At 55.4% G+C, this 17,936-nt stretch overlaps 6 protein-coding genes across 6 annotated transcripts; 3 read left to right on the plus strand and 3 right to left on the minus strand.

The window, feature by feature from the left end:
* Nucleotides 1-260: 260 nt before the first annotated feature.
* SPBR_07611 (V-type H+-transporting ATPase 16kDa proteolipid subunit) lies at nt 261-1,236 on the minus strand (the record flags this gene model as incomplete). Its single annotated transcript, XM_040765865.1, has 4 exons — nt 261-589; nt 671-800; nt 1,005-1,017; nt 1,220-1,236. 4 exons carry the CDS (start codon nt 1,234-1,236, stop codon nt 261-263), a joined length of 489 nt encoding a protein of 162 aa, XP_040616056.1.
* A 1,192-nt stretch (nt 1,237-2,428) lies between these two features.
* SPBR_06472 (Sca1-like protein) lies at nt 2,429-5,796 on the plus strand (the record flags this gene model as incomplete). The annotated part of the gene is made up of 3 exons (XM_040764728.1): nt 2,429-2,630; nt 2,896-4,794; nt 4,961-5,796. The coding sequence occupies 3 exons, from the start codon at nt 2,429-2,431 to the stop codon at nt 5,794-5,796; spliced, it is 2,937 nt and encodes a 978-aa protein (XP_040616057.1).
* Nucleotides 5,797-5,916: 120 nt separating this feature from the next.
* Nucleotides 5,917-7,164, minus strand: SPBR_07371 (uncharacterized protein; the record flags this gene model as incomplete). The annotated part of the gene is made up of 1 exon (XM_040765625.1): nt 5,917-7,164. The coding sequence occupies one exon, from the start codon at nt 7,162-7,164 to the stop codon at nt 5,917-5,919; it is 1,248 nt and encodes a 415-aa protein (XP_040616058.1).
* A 2,715-nt stretch (nt 7,165-9,879) lies between these two features.
* On the plus strand, nt 9,880-12,745 carry SPBR_06567 (transketolase; the record flags this gene model as incomplete). Its single annotated transcript, XM_040764823.1, has 6 exons — nt 9,880-9,933; nt 10,251-10,297; nt 10,531-10,626; nt 10,715-10,799; nt 10,880-12,538; nt 12,629-12,745. 6 exons carry the CDS (start codon nt 9,880-9,882, stop codon nt 12,743-12,745), a joined length of 2,058 nt encoding a protein of 685 aa, XP_040616059.1.
* Nucleotides 12,746-13,205: 460 nt separating this feature from the next.
* Nucleotides 13,206-13,958, minus strand: SPBR_07787 (uncharacterized protein; the record flags this gene model as incomplete). The annotated part of the gene is made up of 1 exon (XM_040766041.1): nt 13,206-13,958. One exon carries the CDS (start codon nt 13,956-13,958, stop codon nt 13,206-13,208), a length of 753 nt encoding a protein of 250 aa, XP_040616060.1.
* A 1,058-nt stretch (nt 13,959-15,016) lies between these two features.
* SPBR_06780 (m protein repeat protein) lies at nt 15,017-17,186 on the plus strand (the record flags this gene model as incomplete). The annotated part of the gene is made up of 2 exons (XM_040765036.1): nt 15,017-15,859; nt 15,939-17,186. The coding sequence occupies 2 exons, from the start codon at nt 15,017-15,019 to the stop codon at nt 17,184-17,186; spliced, it is 2,091 nt and encodes a 696-aa protein (XP_040616061.1).
* Nucleotides 17,187-17,936: the final 750 nt, after the last annotated feature.

Here is a 17,936-nt window from a genome sequence, read left to right on the forward strand (position 1 = left end):
GGGGGGTGAGCATGGCCGTAAAGCAGTATTATAGTAACCGCACACTCATCATTCCGTCTCCTCGATCCGTACATATGCAAAGATTTTCTGACTCAACGCTCGTGCTCGTCGTCGGAGCTCGACGGTGGCAAAACCGGCTCTTCTCCTATCGTCTCTCCCAACGTTTCGTGCTCGACGCCAGTGCGCGAACGATGCCAGATTGCAGCTCTTACACCCCACCTGGCAACGCGGAATGTTGTCGGAAAGGTAGCGAAACGAGCTTAGCAGACGACGTTGAGCGACGCCTTGGAGTTCATCAGAAGGGCCACAATCAGGCCGTACAGACCCAGAACCTCGGCGAAAATGAGAATCAGAATCATGCCGACGAACAATCTCGGCTGCTGGGCAGTGCCGCGCACACCAGCGTCACCGACAATACCGATGGCGAAACCGGCTGCCAGACCGGCCAGACCGACGGCCAGACCAGCACCGAGCTGGATGAAACCAGTGTACAGGGCGTACTGGTCCTGCTTCAGGTTGTCGGAAATCAGGACGGACACGACGAGTCCGTAGATACCGATAATACCAGCCATAATGACGGGCACAATGTCTGAGAAAGACGAGCGTTAGTCAGCCTCACAGAGAACGGCAGATGGAAACGGTACAGGTTCGGCAGCGAGAGGCAGCTCACTCTTGACGATCAGGTCAGGGCGCAGGACACCCATGGCGGCAATACCGACACCAGACTTGGCAGTACCGTACGAGGCGCCCAGGCAGGTGAAGACGATAGCCGCTGTGCAGCCCATGGCACCGAAGAAGGGCTATATCCGAGATAGAACATGTTAGCCATAATGCAAAGGATTTATCAAAGAGTCGTGTATGTGGTTCTCAGATAAGGATCGTCGCGACTGCATGGCTGAATGGTTATGGTTTGGCATTCGTGACCGGGAGGTAGCACGGAATAACGCGGGCGCGAATGTCGGTGGGCGACAAATCGAAGGTATGGAGTATAAGGAATAACTAACCGCGTAGACGGGACTAGAAAGCGAGGGGAGGAAGTGTTAGTCTTGATGGATGCGGCTCACGACAGCTATCTGAAGGTAGGAAAAGCACGCGCCGAAGCTATCCGGATCGTGGGTTTAGGGTAGCTTCAGCTTTAGCTTCAGCAGCCACGCGTCCCCGGCCCCTCGAGCTTCCCGACACGTGAAATTCCATCGAGTAAAAGAAGACAAAGACATACCACAGATCACTAGACATGATGGCGGTTGTGAGTTGAGAGAGAGAATAGGTTTGGTAGGGGGAACAGCTGAAAAGGAGTGCTGAAGGAGCGGGTTCGAAGCAAGGGCGCGACTCGAGATGGGTGGCAGGAAATATCTAAAGAAAGGCGACTGAAGCTGTCGAAGCGGTCCAGAAATGAGCTGGAGAGTGGTGGTTGATGGCGGAGTGGATGGCGGTGGTGTGTTGGCGATGAAGCGATGCAGAGTGCAAATGCAAGACGGGAGATGGAGGAGAAGAAGCCAAAAACGAGGCTTTTCGGTTGGCGAGGTGTTTTCCACTTTGAGTCGTCGATTGGGGAAAAGGGAGCGAGCGAGCGACTGGCAGCTAGTCTCCTGCCAGGACAGGCGGATAAACTATTTCGCAGTCCGCTGCTGCCTGAGTTGCGCGAAGCAAGATACGGAGTATAACAGGGATCCACTTATATTTCAGTACGCTGTAATGCAACCAAAGCACTTGACCATCAGAAGTACACGTGGGTGATCAGTCCACTGCGCGTGGCACCTATGTCTCATTGTTTAAGCATTAGCCTTAAGTTTCCGATCGAGGAAGTGTGCCAACAAAGTAGGGCGACGCCGACAATAAGAGGATTTAGATTTACGCAGCTCATGCTCCTTCCTTCGTGCTTTGTGAATGATCTTTGCCGGAAAGAGGTAATAATGTGCTCAGACTTTATTTGCAAGTACGAAAGCGTATAAGTTTAGAAGGAGCAATCGTCATGTTTCCAACTGGTGGTGCACAGTAATTACTACGTCACAATAGTGAATCTTGGCCACTGGGTAGGTGGCGCTACGCTGCATTCTAGGGGTGCTCACAGGCCCTTGACCGCCGTGGTACCTGCTGCGAGCCCCGCTAGCCGAGACACCGCGGCAGGCTCAACGTAAATAGAAACAGCGACCGACATCGCGCTCCTGACCTCATCATATTGTTCGGAGCTGCCCTTCGCTCCTACCATTTCCGAGCTGACAGTGTTCGAGTAGGATTGGGCTCCTTATAGACTTCCCAGCCCCGCAATCTCTTACCCTCGTTTACATTCTCATCCCCTACAATTGCCACCGCATCTTTGAATGTAGAAGCGCAGCTGGTATCGCCAATGTGGAGTTAGCCGCCCGACGCAGCACCGCCATTTTAACATCAGTCCGTCTGGGCAGGGTACGGCTACCCTCTTGCCACAATGCCCGGCCTCGCGCGGAAGGTCCTGGTCTGCGCCACAGTTGACGGCCTCATTCTGCATCCTCTTTCGTCCAAAAAAGACCAGCGAATGGCTCTGTCTGTCAATATTCGATACGGCGATGCTGCGCTCTCTACGACCTCTCGAGATCTCGCAGCCGAGGCTACCAAGCCAACCCCGAGCTTTGAAGCTTTTGGCATTGTAGGTAGGTTTATTAATTCATATGGTCTTTTATCCGTGGGGTACATGCAGTATATTGACAAGCTTTTTTCTAGGCCTGATTCTCGTTTCCAAATTCAGCTACCTCGTTTCCATAACCAAGCGGCAGCAGGTTGCAACAGTCCGTGGTAGCCCAATATATGTGGTGACTGAGGTTGCCTTGACCCCATGCGCAAGTTACGGCGAAGCTCGACGTTCGATAGAAACCACTATTGAACACCTAAAAGAACGTCCCCCAAGCTACATCACAGATGAAGAAGGCAGCGGGAACGACAGTGACAACAACAGCCACCATGGCGACGACGAAGACATCGAAGGTGCAGTTTGGGTTCAGGAGATGAACGATAGCCATGGTTTCGAGGGCGAAGCCGGAAAAGCAAACATAAACACAGCGCCGACGCTACCGGTCAAAGGCCACAAGCCCAGCAACAGCATTGCGGAGGATGTCATTTCCCGGAGAGGAAGTTATGGCCGGTTTGCGCAAAGATGGTTCAGCCGGAGCGGATGGCTACAGGAGCAGAAACGGCTGATGGGTTTGACAGCGAGCAACAAACCTGTCGATGAAGAGGCAGTGGCTGAGCGCACTGCTACGACCGACACACCGGGCGACAAAGCTCTAGATGCGGCGACATCTTCCGACTCGTCACCACCCAGCAACGCTCCGGCTGAACCATCGGATGGAGACCCGGCTAGCCTCTCGCGCACTGCAGATGAAACAGTGACGGAAACGGCAACCTCAACCCCACCGTTACAGCCGGGAGACCACAACAATGCAGAGGATAGCGCAGTCACCAGTCTTTTGCCGAAGTTACTGCGGACAACGCAGATGCTCTTTGGGGCGTCGAGATCGTTTTATTTTTCCTACGACTACGACATCACGCGCAGCGTCGCCAAGCAGCCGAAAACGCGGTGGAACGACCTTCCTCTGCACAAGCTGGTGGACACGATGTATTTTTGGAACCGACATGCCATCCAGCCCTTTATCGATGCCGGTGCGGATGCTCTTTCCCTACCACTCATGCAGGGTTTTGTTGGCCAGCGCTCGTTTGTCGTTGACAGCAATCCGCCACAGGTGGATGAGATCGCCAAGGATTCCGTCGAGCTGAGCAATTTTGCGTACCGGGCTAGCACGGGACCTTCGTCGCCTCTGCAAGCCACGAGTTCACGTTCGTCTGCCGAGGTTGAACGCCGCGCTTCGGAGAAGGAATTTGATGTGACACTGATCTCACGCAGGTCAGTGAGACGAGCAGGTCTTCGATACTTGCGCCGTGGTGTGGATGAGGACGGAAACGTCGCCAATGCTGTTGAAACAGAGCAGATTCTATCCCCCTCTGTCGTGAACCAAATGGTCGAGTCGCAGCTACTTCCGGCACCACCTTTGAGCAAAACGTACTCTTTTGTTCAAGTCCGAGGCAGCATCCCTCTGTTTTGGACACAATCACCCTTCTTTTTGAAGCCTGTTCCCGTCATCCAGCACTCCCTCGAACTCAACTACGGTGCACTGAAAAATCATTTTGACGGCCTCCGGAGAGAATACGGTAGCCTGCAAGTTGTCAACCTGGTTGAGAAGCACGGCGTCGAGTCTGCCCTGGGTACGCAGTTTGAGAGGAGCGTGCAGAGGTACAATGACGATACAAACAGCGCACCTGGAGAGTCGACGTTACCATTTGAATGGTTTGACTTCCACAGTGCGTGCAAGGGCATGAAGTTTGAGAATGTGTCTTTGCTCCTGGGCCGCTTGAGCAACAAAATCGAGGAAATGGGGAGCGCGGTGGAGGAGACCGGAGCAGACAACACCGAGGCCGACGGCACTAGCAGCCCAGCAGGTACCTTGGCGAGTAGCACCGGAAGCTACGGCCCCGGGAATCTCGTGCAGAGACAAAAGGGCGTGCTTCGCACCAACTGTATGGACTGCCTCGACCGGACGAATGTCTGCCAAAGCTCATTTGCCAAGTTCATGCTAGACGCGCAGCTGAAAGAGCAAGGGTTCGATATGGCGGCGCAGCGTGACCAAGAGAACTCGTGGTTCAACACTTTGTGGGCAGACAACGGGGACGCGATATCTAAACAGTATGCCTCAACTGCGGCAATGAAAGGCGACTACACGCGGACGAGAAAGCGAGATTACCGCGGTGCCCTTACAGATGCTGGTCTGTCACTAACACGCTTTTTCAACGGGTATGTATATTCATGGCCGTGCCGTGTTTTCAGGCTGTTAAAGTTCTTTATGATAATTGCTAACACTGGGCCATGACAGGATCGTCAATGACTTTTTCTTGCAGACTACAATCGATTTCTTGCTCGGCAATGTGACAGACAAGATCTTCGACGAGTTTGAAGCCAACATGCGGACAAAGGATCCGGCCATGTCGATGCAAAAGATGCGCGAACAGGCCGTCGATCTGTGCCAGCGGCGAGTCGTTGCCGATGAGTCCGAGGAGTTTATCGGAGGGTGGACGCTGATTGCACCGTACGACGCCGACATCAGTCTGACGACGCCACCTTTTGAAGAAGTTGTGCTGCTCGTGACAGACGCGGCCTTGTATTTGTGCCGCTTCGACTGGAACCTCGACAAGTTGTCGTCGTTTGAACGAGTCGAGCTCAGCCATATCGACAAGATCACCATCGGCACTTATATCGTGTCGACGGTATCGCCCATGCAAATGGACGAAGAGCGCAACGTCGGGTTTATGGTGTGGTACAGGCCCGGAAGAGACGATATAAGGAGGATCAACACGCGATCGTTGTCGAGCATGCACGTCGGGGACGGCACTGCAGGCAACACAGCGGAACAATCAACTTCGGCTGCCGAGGCGCTGTCGACGAGCATCGCCATGCTTTTGAATATTCGCCCCTCGTCACCCCCTGTGAAACGCCTAGCCTTCAAGGCTCTCTATTCTGAATCGTCCCTGGCACCATCAGCGACGGCATCGGCCGGCGAGACAATGGTCAAGAGAACAGAGAAAGATCAGATCGTCTCAATTGCGACTGAAATTGAGCGGCTTGTGCAACTGAGCCGGCCTGTTCCGGTGGGCGTGGAGCGCAAGTCGATTATCGCCAAGGGCGACATTGTATCTCTTGCCGAGGCACGGAAGAGCACAGGATTGCTGGGGCACCTAGGCCACTCGTTGAAGAAGCTAGTGTGGGCATAATACATTAACCATTCGCGAAAGAATATACGCAGGGTAATAATTTCTGGTTACCCTTATTTTGGATGCTCGTTGCCATTCGTTGCCATACTCGGTGCATCTTTTGCAATTGGAAACGGCGCTTCATTTTCGCACGTAGAGGTGCATTTGATAACGCATGTCCTCGAGACGGATAGGATAGGACAGCGACGCCGACAGTCGAAACCAGGTGGCCTCGTCTTCATGCACTTTGTCCCATCCCTCGGCGTCTTGCAGCAGGAACTTGTCCAGAAGCCACCGCATGGGGTACTTTCTGGCCTGCGATCCAACGGCCATCTCCGCATAGCTGCCGGGGCTATCGACAACAAGCAGAGCGGTTCCTGGTGGCGCGGCAGCTGTGAGCCGCAGCAAGAAGGTGGCGGCAGCACCGAGGCCACCGGCCGTGAAGAGTTCGTTCAGCGTGAAGAACAAGGTGATCAGGGTGGTCACTTTATCGGCTGCGCTCCCGCCGATCATCTTGCCCATTTCTTCATCGTCCACCTTGAGAATGTCCCGCCAGCGAACGTCGACGTTGAATCGATTTGCAGGCTCGACCAAAGCAGGCACGCGGCCGTCGGAGCGAGCTTCGACCATGGAGGAACGCAACCGGCCAACGACACTCGCCCACGGCCCCGAGTCGACAAGAACGAGATCACCGGCCGCATCGGCTCCCGCCTCGCCACTTGTCAACATGGCACCGAACGCCACAATCTCAGCAGCACCACCGCCGATGGCGACCATGCGAAGGGCTGGTTTGGTTTCCGTTTCCGTTTCTGTTTCCGTTTCCGTTCCAGAACCCGAAGCGGCGCTCCAATGCTCTTGGACCACGGGACTGCAGAGGATCGATGCATAGCAAAGGGCGCGTGTCGGACTCCAGCGCGCAGCATAGGCATCGAGCGGCGGTGGAATGGCCTCGGACGTTGGCGAAGCGACGGCAAACGTGACGCTCTTGCCTTCCTTTTTAATGCTGCCGTCGACATCCTCGTCGGTCTGGGTGCCGGGAGGCTCATCTTTCTTTGACCCCCCATCGTCGACAGTACCAAAAGCGCCTGCAAAGTCTCGTTCGAACAAGGCTTGCTTCACGGCCTGCAGCGCCTCGTTGAGACGGGGTGAGGCCAGAGCGGGCGCAAGCGCTCGCCGAAACACGTCCAGTAGATCCTGCTGGAGGCTGTGTGAGAGCGTCTTTTGCTGATAGCCTGCCGACGGCTTTTTGGCAGCTCCAGCGGCAGCAGCCTGGGTAGCAGCGCTTGCCGCAAAAGCTTTGGCTCCCGTCTTCAGATTCGGCGGTTTGTGGGCAGCGAGTTTGGAGTTTTTGGAGCTGCCCGCCGAATTGGTTCCGCGCAGCCTGGGCATTTTCTTTGTCTTATTCGGTGATGCATACAGCATGGCCGTCTTGGAGACGCTATGCAAGGAACAGGACAAACAACAGGCTTGTTAAAGCGAAGGAGGCTGTTGTGGTATCAGTTTGTATATACAACATATTATTAGATGAGACGAGACGAGGCTACAGCGATTTTTTGGGGCAGTGGGATGAACGATTAGGTAATGCGATTTTTAGTGCACAAGGCACAAAGCGTTCCCCTGAAGCCGCATCAGCAACTCACTACGTAGGTCTGTTGGCAGATTACACGGCATGTGTTTCATTTCCAAAAAAAAAAAAAAAAAAAAAAAAAAAAAAAAAAAAAAAAAAAAAAAAAAAAAAAAAAAAAAGAAAAAACGCAAAAAAATAAAGAATACAAATTTCTTTGGGGGCTGCTTGCTGCTTATTAAATTCAAAAACATGGAATCACGGTATTCGCATCACAGTATTGTTTTATCCGATATTTAGAGAAACGGTGTGTCGTGAGTGAGAGTCGCGCCTTCCCTCCGTTGCCGCCTCTCCCCGAGCCGGGATGTCTATTCTGGGCATCCCACGAACAAGCTTTTCCTCCTAAACCGGCAGGCGCCCTCAATACAGAAGTATTCATTGAGACATTTGGTGAAAGGAAATGGCCTCTCCACCAGGGAAGGCTAGCCTTTCCCGCCAATCGCGTGGTAGCATTTGAGCAAGTGCCAGAGAGAAAGGAAACGACCTGGCTGCAGTGCGCCAGGGCCTCTATTTCCGTCCCTGCGCGCGGGTCGGTATGCGGCCAATTCGGCGCGCAGGGGTGTCCGATGACAGGACCTCCAAACCGAAACAGCGACAAACCGACATTGGTAGTTTGAATGGTCTACCTAATGCGGCAATTACGTGCAATCCCGCATGCCATGCTCGTCGTTGGCAGGCGGATAGCAGAGTTTTTATGCGTGTTCAATGCCTCGCAATTTTTGGTGCGCGCTTTCCTCGCTGGGTGTGCTCGCATTCTGCTATTTGTGAGGATTCGGCCATTCGACTTTGCACGTATGTTCGACTTCCACCAAAGCCTCAGCCCCAACCCCAGCTTTGGTCTAGGAGACGAGACACAGTTTCATGCACGGCTGCCACATATCAGCTCCGCTGACTGAGGACCGGTCGCCGAGGTGCACAGCGTCTGGTCACGATGCAACACCCTCAGACGCCTCGCCTCTCCTCACCTCCCCCGGCATCCGTTCAGGCTTGGCCACTCCCTCCCTGTGCCCGCCTATGCCGTTCCTTGCTAAACGGTGGCCTGTGTACGATGTCTGTGTCTTGCGTGTCTACTTGCATGCCGCCATTTGCCACCATAAAAGTGCAACGTTGTGTGTTAGATCAATACTGTGCTCGCACCGCGGAAGTACGGAGTACGGCAACGTGAGCCTACCCTCACCTTGCACGCACCAAACAACACCATACAACGCGTCATCTTCCGCATGTGCCTGGAGGCAAGCACTCCCAGACTAGGCACGTGGTTAATGGTCGGAAAAGGCGCGATAGGAAATAAAAAGACCGCCTGCTGCCGGCGTTGCTGCCGAGTCCGTATATCTCGAATCGATGCTTAGCACATCGCGCCTTCCGTGGCTTTTAAGTCAGCCTTTGTAAGTGGCGACAAATTGGGCAGTTTGGAGGGAACTGACAGGCACTGACAGGGGGCAGGAACGATCCCCGGCTACGGCAATGGGAAACGTGGGCAGACCAATTCGGGAGTGCTGGAAGGAGTAAACCAAGACAAATCAAAGAAATGTACGAAAGAGAGAGAGAGAGCCAGAAGAAGAGAAACAAAACAAAAATAAAGCTGTTCCCTCACATCCCCGCTGCCCTTCAAGTCTAAAGGCAAACGGTTTGGCCGGATAAAGTGCTGATCGAGAAAGGTGGAACAGAGGTGACTAATATCAGTCCACCACAACACCCCACCAACGACCAGCACTTTGTTGGGGTGGGCTCGGTGCTCGGTATGGAGTTGGCATTATGGACCAGAGCGTTTCCACTTTGACAGACGGCGCATTTCAGTTTCCTGCCCCTCTTCACCAGCTCTCCAGCGCAACATCTCCGGTCCTGCTTCGTTAGTGGGGGAGGAAGCGACATTATCCGCCGGGTATTGTTGAGCATAGCTTTGTTTTCGACCGATTATGGAGCTTTGCTACGCTTCCTGTCCATGGTTCAGTTGCCATCGCCTTTTGTCCAGGACGTTTAGGTGCTTGGCTCGACGGAAGTATCTCTCGCTCAGGTCCTGCCTCGCACCAGTGAATAGCCTATTGACCATCGTCAGATACGGAAGCGACTGTATCTTACTATTGCGTAGGGTGGTAGCTTCCTGCTCCAGGCGCGTTTTCGCTCGCTGGTTCTTTCCCCTCAGCACCCCCCCTCCATCCCGACTGGGTTGCTCGTCATTGCCAGATCCGCCCCTTCCACCCAGGGACGGACGAAGGCAAAACCAATTATTTCATTTTATTATTATTTTATTTGCTTGGGTCCCTTCCTGCTGTTTTAAGTTTTTTGGCTTTGTCTCGTCTTCCTGCCGCTTTCTTTTGTCCCTCCTTGCCCTCTTTCCTTTTTCCTCGTTCGTCTTTCTCTTTCTCTTCCTTTTTCTGTCCCCGTCTCTTTTCTCCTTTCTCTTCCTCCATCCCATCTCCAACCAACATCGCACGCTTCTTCTATAACCCCCATTGACATTCTGCAAAACAACCGCCATCATGGGTTTCACCGACGTCGACCAGCTGACCGTGAACACGATCCGTGTACTGGCTGTAAGTAGTTCCCCGAAAAACCACTTTGCCCCGCCCCCTCACCACTTTCAAACGGCGCGTCTCAATCTTTCATCCCGACCTCAATGCTTGCCGACCGCGCTCATAGCCTCAGAAGCTTCACGTCTCTGTTTGAGAGGAAATATGAGCTTCCAACGTCCTCGTTCGGCCGTGGACCGTTGATTGACCGCACTTGCTCAACACACTTGCCTTCCTCTTTCCCTCAACCCCTCCGACCTATGCCGACATGACATCATCATCATCATTGTCGTCTTTCATCTGAACAGCTGCATTAACACCTGTTTTCTTCTCCTCTCTAGGCTGATGCTACCGCTCGCGCCAACTCCGGCCACCCCGGTGCCCCGATGTAAGTTGATTTACGCCGGCCGCCGGCCCTGGAAGAGCTTCTGGTTCGGCCGATCAACACACACACGTTTCGGCCGACTTGTTTGGTGCTATACGCGAGCTGCAGCTGCAGATGCTCTGTGCATCGCTTGGCGGCTTCAATTCGCCACATCGCGGGGCATCGTTGCATTGTCGCTGCTAAACAACCACAGAAACAAAACAGCGACATACATGGCTAACCAATTGTTTGTACAGGGGCATGGCGCCGGTCGCCCAGGTTCTCTGGAACAACATTATGCGCTTCAACCCCAAGAACCCCCACTGGGTGAACCGTGATCGTTTCGTCCTCTCGTAAGCATGACAATGCCCTTTTTCGTCATATCTAGTCGCGCGACAAACTCGAGCAACGAGAGCTTCGTGCTGACCCACAAACGCACAGGAACGGCCACGGCTGCATGCTCCAGTATGCTCTGCTGCACCTGTATGGCTTCGGCCTGACCATTGATGACCTGAAGGCTTTCCGCGTAAGTTGAACCGCTCCATGTGGCTCGTCCCAGGGAATGACGACTGGTTTGTCGGCTTAGCAGTCTAACCGATTTCACAGTCAGTCGACAGCATCACCCCCGGCCATCCCGAGTCCCATGACACCCCCGGTATTGAGGTCACCACCGGTCCTCTCGGCCAGGGTATCTGCAACGCCGTCGGCCTGGCCATTGCCCAGGCTCACACTGCCGCCACTTTCAACCGTGACGGTTTCGACCTGTTCAACAACTACACCTACTGCTTCCTGGGTGATGGCTGCTTGATGGAGGGTGTTTCCAGCGAGGCCTCGTCTCTCGCCGGTCACCTGCAGCTCGGCAACCTGATTGCCGTCTACGACGACAACCACATCTCCATTGATGGTGATACCAACTGCGCCTTCACTGAAGACGTCGTGAAGCGGTACGAGGCCTACGGCTGGCACGTCATCGTCGTCGCTGACGGCGACCACAACCTTGAGGGCATCTACTCCGCCATCAAGGAGGCCCAGTCCGTCAAGGACAAGCCCACCCTGATCAAGCTCCGCACCATCATTGGTTTCGGCTCCCTGCAGCAGGGCACCCACGGTGTCCACGGCTCGCCCCTCAAGGCCGACGACATCAAGCAGCTCAAGGAGAAGTTCGGCTTCAACCCCGACGAGAGCTTCGCTGTCCCCCAGGCCGTCTACGACCTGACCGCCAAGAAGGTCGCCGAGGGCGCCGCCGCGGAGAACGAGTGGAACGCTCTGTTCGCCAAGTACGCCGAGAAGTACCCCGCCGAGCACGCCGACCTGACCCGCCGCCTGAAGGGCGACCTGCCTGAGGGCTGGGAGAAGAAGCTGCCCGTCTACACCCCGACGGACGCCGCCGTTGCCTCGCGCAAGCTGTCCGAGGTTGTCCTCAGCAAGATCGAGGAGATCATCCCCGAGCTCATCGGTGGGTCGGCCGATCTGACGAGCTCCAACTTGACCCGCTGGAAGGGCGCGGTTGACTTCCAGCCCCCCTCGACTGGCCTTGGTGACTACTCTGGTCGCTACATCCGCTACGGTGTCCGTGAGCACGGCATGGGTGCCATCATGAACGGCCTGGCTGCCTACGGCACCCAGATCCCCTACGGCGGTACTTTCCTGAACTTCGTCTCGTACGGTGCTGGCGCCGTGCGCCTGTCGGCCCTATCGCGGGTCCGCGTCATCTGGGTCGCCACCCACGACTCCATTGGTCTGGGTGAGGACGGCCCGACCCACCAGCCGATCGAGACTCTGGCTCACTTCCGCGCCCTGCCCAACTGCATGGTGTGGCGCCCGGCCGACGGCAACGAGACGAGCGCTGCCTACTACGTCGCTCTGACCTCCAAGCACACCCCCAGCATCATGGCCCTGTCTCGCCAGAACCTGCCCCAGCTGGAGAACTCGACCATCGAGCACGCCATCAAGGGCGGCTACGTTGTCCACGAGGACAAGAGCGCCAACATCACCCTGGTCTCGACCGGTTCCGAGGTCGGCATCTGCGTTGAGGCCGTCAAGTACCTGGCCGAGAACCACAACGTCAAGGCCCGCGTTGTCTCCCTGCCCTGCTTCGAGGTCTTCGATGCCCAGCCCAAGGAGTACCGCCTGAGCGTCCTGCCCGACGGCATCCCGTCGCTGTCCGTCGAGGTCATGAGCACCATGGGCTGGGAGCGCTACACTCACGAGCAGTTCGGCCTGAACCGCTTCGGTGCCTCTGGCCCGTACAAGGATGTCTACAAGGTGAGTTACCTAGCAGCGCTGCTGTTCAGAACTACTGGAGACGTATTGTCTCCTTTGCTTGTATTTTCTACAAAAACTAACCAATCACAGAAATTCGAGTTCACCCCGGAGGGCATCTCCAAGCGTGCCGTCGCCACCATCGACTACTGGAAGGACGTCCCCAACATCCGCTCGCCCATCAACCGCGCCTTCCAGCAGCTCATCTAAGTGCTGTTAGAGCAAAACAGAGAAAGAGGTAAAATAAAAGTTCGAAATGAGAACCATCCGGACTGGTTTTGTCGGGTCTCGGCTTAGGGCACCTGGTGTTATGCAGTTGATGCCGAGTTTTTCGACTTTCGACGTTTTTATGGTTTTTATGTTTTTTATTTGTTTTCAATTTCATTTTGACCTTATTTCTTCTTGTCGGCTGTTTTCGTAATATACACCAAGTAAAGTAGTCACATAGATAGACCCCCTGTGAAAAAAAAAAATATGATGCCAGGTGCTTTTTTGTCTATCAAATAACCCGACACCTAAACCCATTGTGGAGGGCATCGGGCTGTGAGCCTGAGATATGCCTCGCCCTGTCTTTTGTCGTAAGAATATATATGTACATTTTAAGCTTGTATATACAGGAAGGGAGCCGCAAGTCGGACGGCCTCATCCCCCTTGGCCTTTGGCTTTGCCATCATTGCCTCCTCCGGTCCTGTGCGGCCAACTCTTGCTGCACGGCCAGACCCACGCGTTCTAAGCGAGCGGTTGCCCGCCGCGCATCTCCGAGCGACTGCGCATCCGGTGCGACAACCAATCCCACGAGTACCGGAGCACGGCCGCCTGCCGCGTCCTCGGCGTCGTTGTCCCTGCCGAGGTCAGTCGTTTCGCCTTGGCCATGGGTTCCCACTTGGTTCACCGTCGCCTCCTGTCCCTGTCCTGGTGAAGACCCAGTTGATGATCCAGATGGTCCGGATGCGGCGTGGCGCCGCCGCCGCCGCTGCTGCTGCTGCTGCCGCGGGTCCAAAAAGTTGTCAATGACCACACTGCCGGTGCTGTACGTGACCACCATGTGTTCAGGCGGCGTCAGACCCAGGGCGGCCAGCAGCGACGCCGTCGAGCCGTCGAGCCCGCCTGCATCCGAGGCCTGCGGCAGGTCGGCACCGAGACCCAGTCGGGCGGCCGCATCCCGCGCGCGGAGCGCCGTGGCCGCCAGGTCGTCCAGAGCCGCTGCCCGCTGCTGGCGGGTGGGCTTTGTGGCGCTGTCCGATGTACTGGCATTGACAGTGGCATTTTCATTTTCATTTCCGTTGACAGTGGCATCGGCGCCGTCCTCATCGTCGTCTTCCTCGTCTCGGCCCCATCCGCTGGCCGACGAGACAATGGGCGTCCGGGTCTGGTCCGTCAGGTAGATGGCCAAGTCCGGAAACTGGCGTGGCAGGGCAGCCATTGTCCGGAAGAGGGTAGGAGACCAAATGGGGGTGGAGAACAGAGGAAAGGAATCGTAAGGGGAGAAAATCCAAGAATGGGGTTGTCCTTTTGGCTGGATTGCGCTTATGCCTGGTCCTTTTGTCGTTTGTTGTGGCGTCTGCGGTCTGTCGTCCTCTGGGGTATGTCCGTTTTGAGTGCCGTGCTGGCGGAGTTTAAGATACGTCGTTAAGAGCACATCCAATGGATTGTGGATTGAGAGAGAGAAAACCGCCCAGAATATGGGATCAACTCTTTTGTACCCTTGTGATTTTGTTGGGAAAGGGCTTCCCTCATGGCTATCTAGGCTCAGGGTGCGCTCTTTCTTTCAAGGGCTCTTGGTTGTCGCAAACCGGGGAAGGAACGTCTTTGTATTCAATGCGCTTAATTCGGTGCCAACTTTTTTATGTTGTTCGCGGGGCAAGAGCGCTAGGAAATGGTATGGAAGGAGCGGACGAGGCGGGGGAAAACAAAAAGCCACACTAAAACAGCTACCGTAGGTTCGCAATCTAGGGAGATCCACCACCCAGGATCCTGAGTACTTCCGCTGTAATTTGCGACAGTCTTTCTGCATGTCGCTTGCCATGTTGTGTAAGTACAGTGCTTAATATATTTGAAGCTTGGGCTTACGAGCAATCTCAACCCGAATAAGTTTGCATCTTACGTAGAGCCCAGGAACGCGCTAACCCGTCGGCTCCACAATCACGTGCCTTTCCACCACTGGGAAGGAGCTACACGCTACAACTACGCAAGGGCTGAGAAGGAGCTCTCTGGCTTACTAGCCCGTTTTAAGTGACGTGTTTAGAAGCCATGGCCAATACACCACTCCGTAACTCCAGCTCGAAACATCGTTGCACTGCTTCCACAATCCTCACCTGTACGAAGATTGGGACACTCAGAGTACGACACAGACGGTCACGATCACGACACGACTTTGTTTTCAATAGCGTCTGTATTTCGATATTCTACTTAGCCGTACGGTGCGAATTGACTCGATTGCGGGTGTGCCTCCAGTCAGCTGCCGCCCTCCAATAGCTCACGATGGCGGATGACGACAAGGCAAAGGCCGAGAAGCTTGCCGCGGCCAAGAAGCGTGTCGAGGCACTCAAGAAGAAGAAGCAGGCCGGTGGTGCGGCTGGTGCAGCTGGCACCTCCGGGAAGAAGGGTGCCAAGAAGGACAAGGCAGCCAGCGATGCCAAGGCGGTAGAGGACGAGGAGGCCGAGGAGCCGACCGCTGACGACGAGAAGGAAGAGGCTGCGGAGGCCAAGGAGGAAACCAAGAAGGAGACTGCGGACGGCACAGACAAGACCGACAAGACCGACAAGACTGACAAGTCCGACAAGACAGACAAGACAGACAAGACAGACAAGACAGACAAGACAGACAAGACAGACAAGACAGACAAGACAGACAAGACAGACAAGACAGACAAGACAGACAAGACAGACACGGCCGCAGGGAAAAGCGACAAGAAGAAGAAGGGCAAGAAAGGTGCCAAGAAGGACGACAAGGACGAGGAGGACAATGCCGATGAAGATGCTGACAAAGAGAAGGAAGATACAAAGAACGACGACAAGGCCGAAGAAGATGACGTCGTCGGCGAACCTACCTCGCCCAAAGGAGCGCTGCCCTCCCTGTCCGAGCAGTCGCGTTTGCGCTCCGCATCCTTCCGCCATGGTGGCCCCCTGAGCCCCGGCGCCGATGGTGAGACTGCGGCCGACATCTATCGCAAGCAGGCTTCGCGCATTGAAGAGCTCGAGCGCCAAAACAAGCGCCTGACAAAGGAGAATGCCGATGCTGAGAAGCGCTGGCAAAAGGCCGAGGATGCCCTGGAGGACATCCGCGACAGCACTGGTGGCGACTCATCCGAGGTGTCCAAACTGGTCAGCCCTCCCAGCCATCCATCCTAGCGTGAAATTGTATCTACATGTATTGGATCACAGAACTAACAACACGATACAGAAATCCGAGATCGCTGCCCTCACGCGCCAAAACACCCAACTCCAGGCCCGGTCGCGCCACGGCTCGTCACCCTCTATGAGCGTGAACTCTCCACCAACATCCGAGCTCGAGGCGCAGCTCAAGTCAAAGTCGCAGACCATTGAGACAATGGAGCTAGAAATGTCGCGGCTACGTGCGCAGGTCGAGCGGTTGTCGATGGGCGGCGCCGGTAGAGAGGACGACGAAGAGGGCGGTGACAATGGCGGCCATGCGCCAAAGCGCAGCCGCCAAGAACAGGTTGCTGCGCTCGAGGAAAAGCTAGAGCGTGCCGAGAAGGCTGCCGGCACGGCCCAGCGCGAGCTGGCCGAGCTGAAGCGCAACCTGGACCGCACATCGGAAAAGGCCGTTCGCGAGGGCAGCGCCCGGACGAGCGCCGAGACCAAGCTCAAGACCCTGGAGAAGGAGACCGAGGACCTGCGCACCGAGCGCGACGAGCTGACCAAGAAGGTCGACAGCCTCGAGAAAAAGGTCACCACGCTTACGACGCTGCACAAGGAGCACGATGCGCGGACACAGGCCCTGCGCCGTGACAAGGAGCGCGGCGACAAGGACCTCGCCGAGGCCCGCACGCGCCTCGAGCGCATCGAGGCCGAGAACCTGCGGCTGCGCAAGACCGACGCGCGCGACGGCGGCGGCACCGACGACGAGCACCTGGACGAGCTGCTCGCGAGCTCGCCCGAGGCCAGCGAGCGCATTGAGCAGCTGGACCGCCGCGTGCGCGAGCTGGAGGCCGAGAACACGAACCTGCGCCATGGCATCTGGCACGAGCGCCGGAAAGAGCTGCAGGTAGGCCCCGACGACCCACCGGGCGGTGCCGGCGGCAGCCGCCACTTTAGCGATGTGGATCTGTCGCCGCTGGGCGGCAGCGGTGGCGGCAAGAAGGGTCATGCCGGTTCTGTGAGTGGCGGCGGCGCCAGCGGTGCTCTCGGCGACTTCTTCTCTGTCCTGACGGGCGGTGGCGGCGACCACCACGGCCATGGGCACCATGGGCACCATGGGCACGACGACGACGGCCTGCTAGACGACGACGGTGACCTGGACTTTGACGAGGAGGCATTCCGACGGGCACAGGAGGAAGAGGCGCGGCAGCGCCTGGAGCGCGTACGGGAGGCCAAGCGGGCACTCAAGAACTGGGAAGGCTGGCGGCTGGACCTGGTGGAAAGCCGGCAAGGCGGTGCCGAGGGTATTGGGCCGATCTTTGACATCTAGGACGGGACAAACAACATTCCGAGAATCAAGCAATCAGGGGTTTTGTATGTATGACTAGTGGGTGGCTTCTGGGAGTCTAGTGTATTCAGGGTGTTTGTATTTTGTGAGTGCGTGTGTCCTTCACCTAATGTGATTGCAGTTGTGCTCACGATTTTGCTGTCAAGCTCGAAGGGAAATAGATATGACACAACACCAAATATAATTATGGTTATTACGCATCTCAAGTTTGTTTAACAAATGTGCATCTAGATTGAATGGGGTCTTCGAAAGTTGGATTTTATACAGTCTTTACAAGGTCATGAGAGAAGAGTCAAAAAGGTGTAGAGGTCGTGTGTCTCGTGGCGCATATAATAACAAAAGTGGGCGAAATATACAGTGACATATTGACAAATAGGAAAGAATATGTAGATGGAGCAGAGATAGAAGCGTTGGGAGGATTTGAGGTGTACAAGAGAGGAAAGAAACCGCAATATTGAAGAGGAATGATAAGAAATAACTTGGGCAACCTTGGCCATGGAAAACGTCCCGTCTATGTACCAAACTAGCAGCCTTAACCAAAACCATCAAGAGGGGAATAATACCAAGCAACGAAACGCCAGCTGTAAACCAATGGGCGGCCGGCCCTTAAACAGAAAAAGTAGAGATGGTGAGATGGCGTAAACTCCTTTCCATGCATGGCCGTGTACAACTGCCGGGAAGACCCTGTTGTCCGCCAGATACGAATGACAGAGGAAACATGTCGTAAGGAAA

This window comes from Sporothrix brasiliensis (genome assembly GCF_000820605.1).
Source record: "Sporothrix brasiliensis 5110 chromosome Unknown Cont20, whole genome shotgun sequence".
NCBI classification, from domain to species: domain Eukaryota; kingdom Fungi; phylum Ascomycota; class Sordariomycetes; order Ophiostomatales; family Ophiostomataceae; genus Sporothrix; species Sporothrix brasiliensis.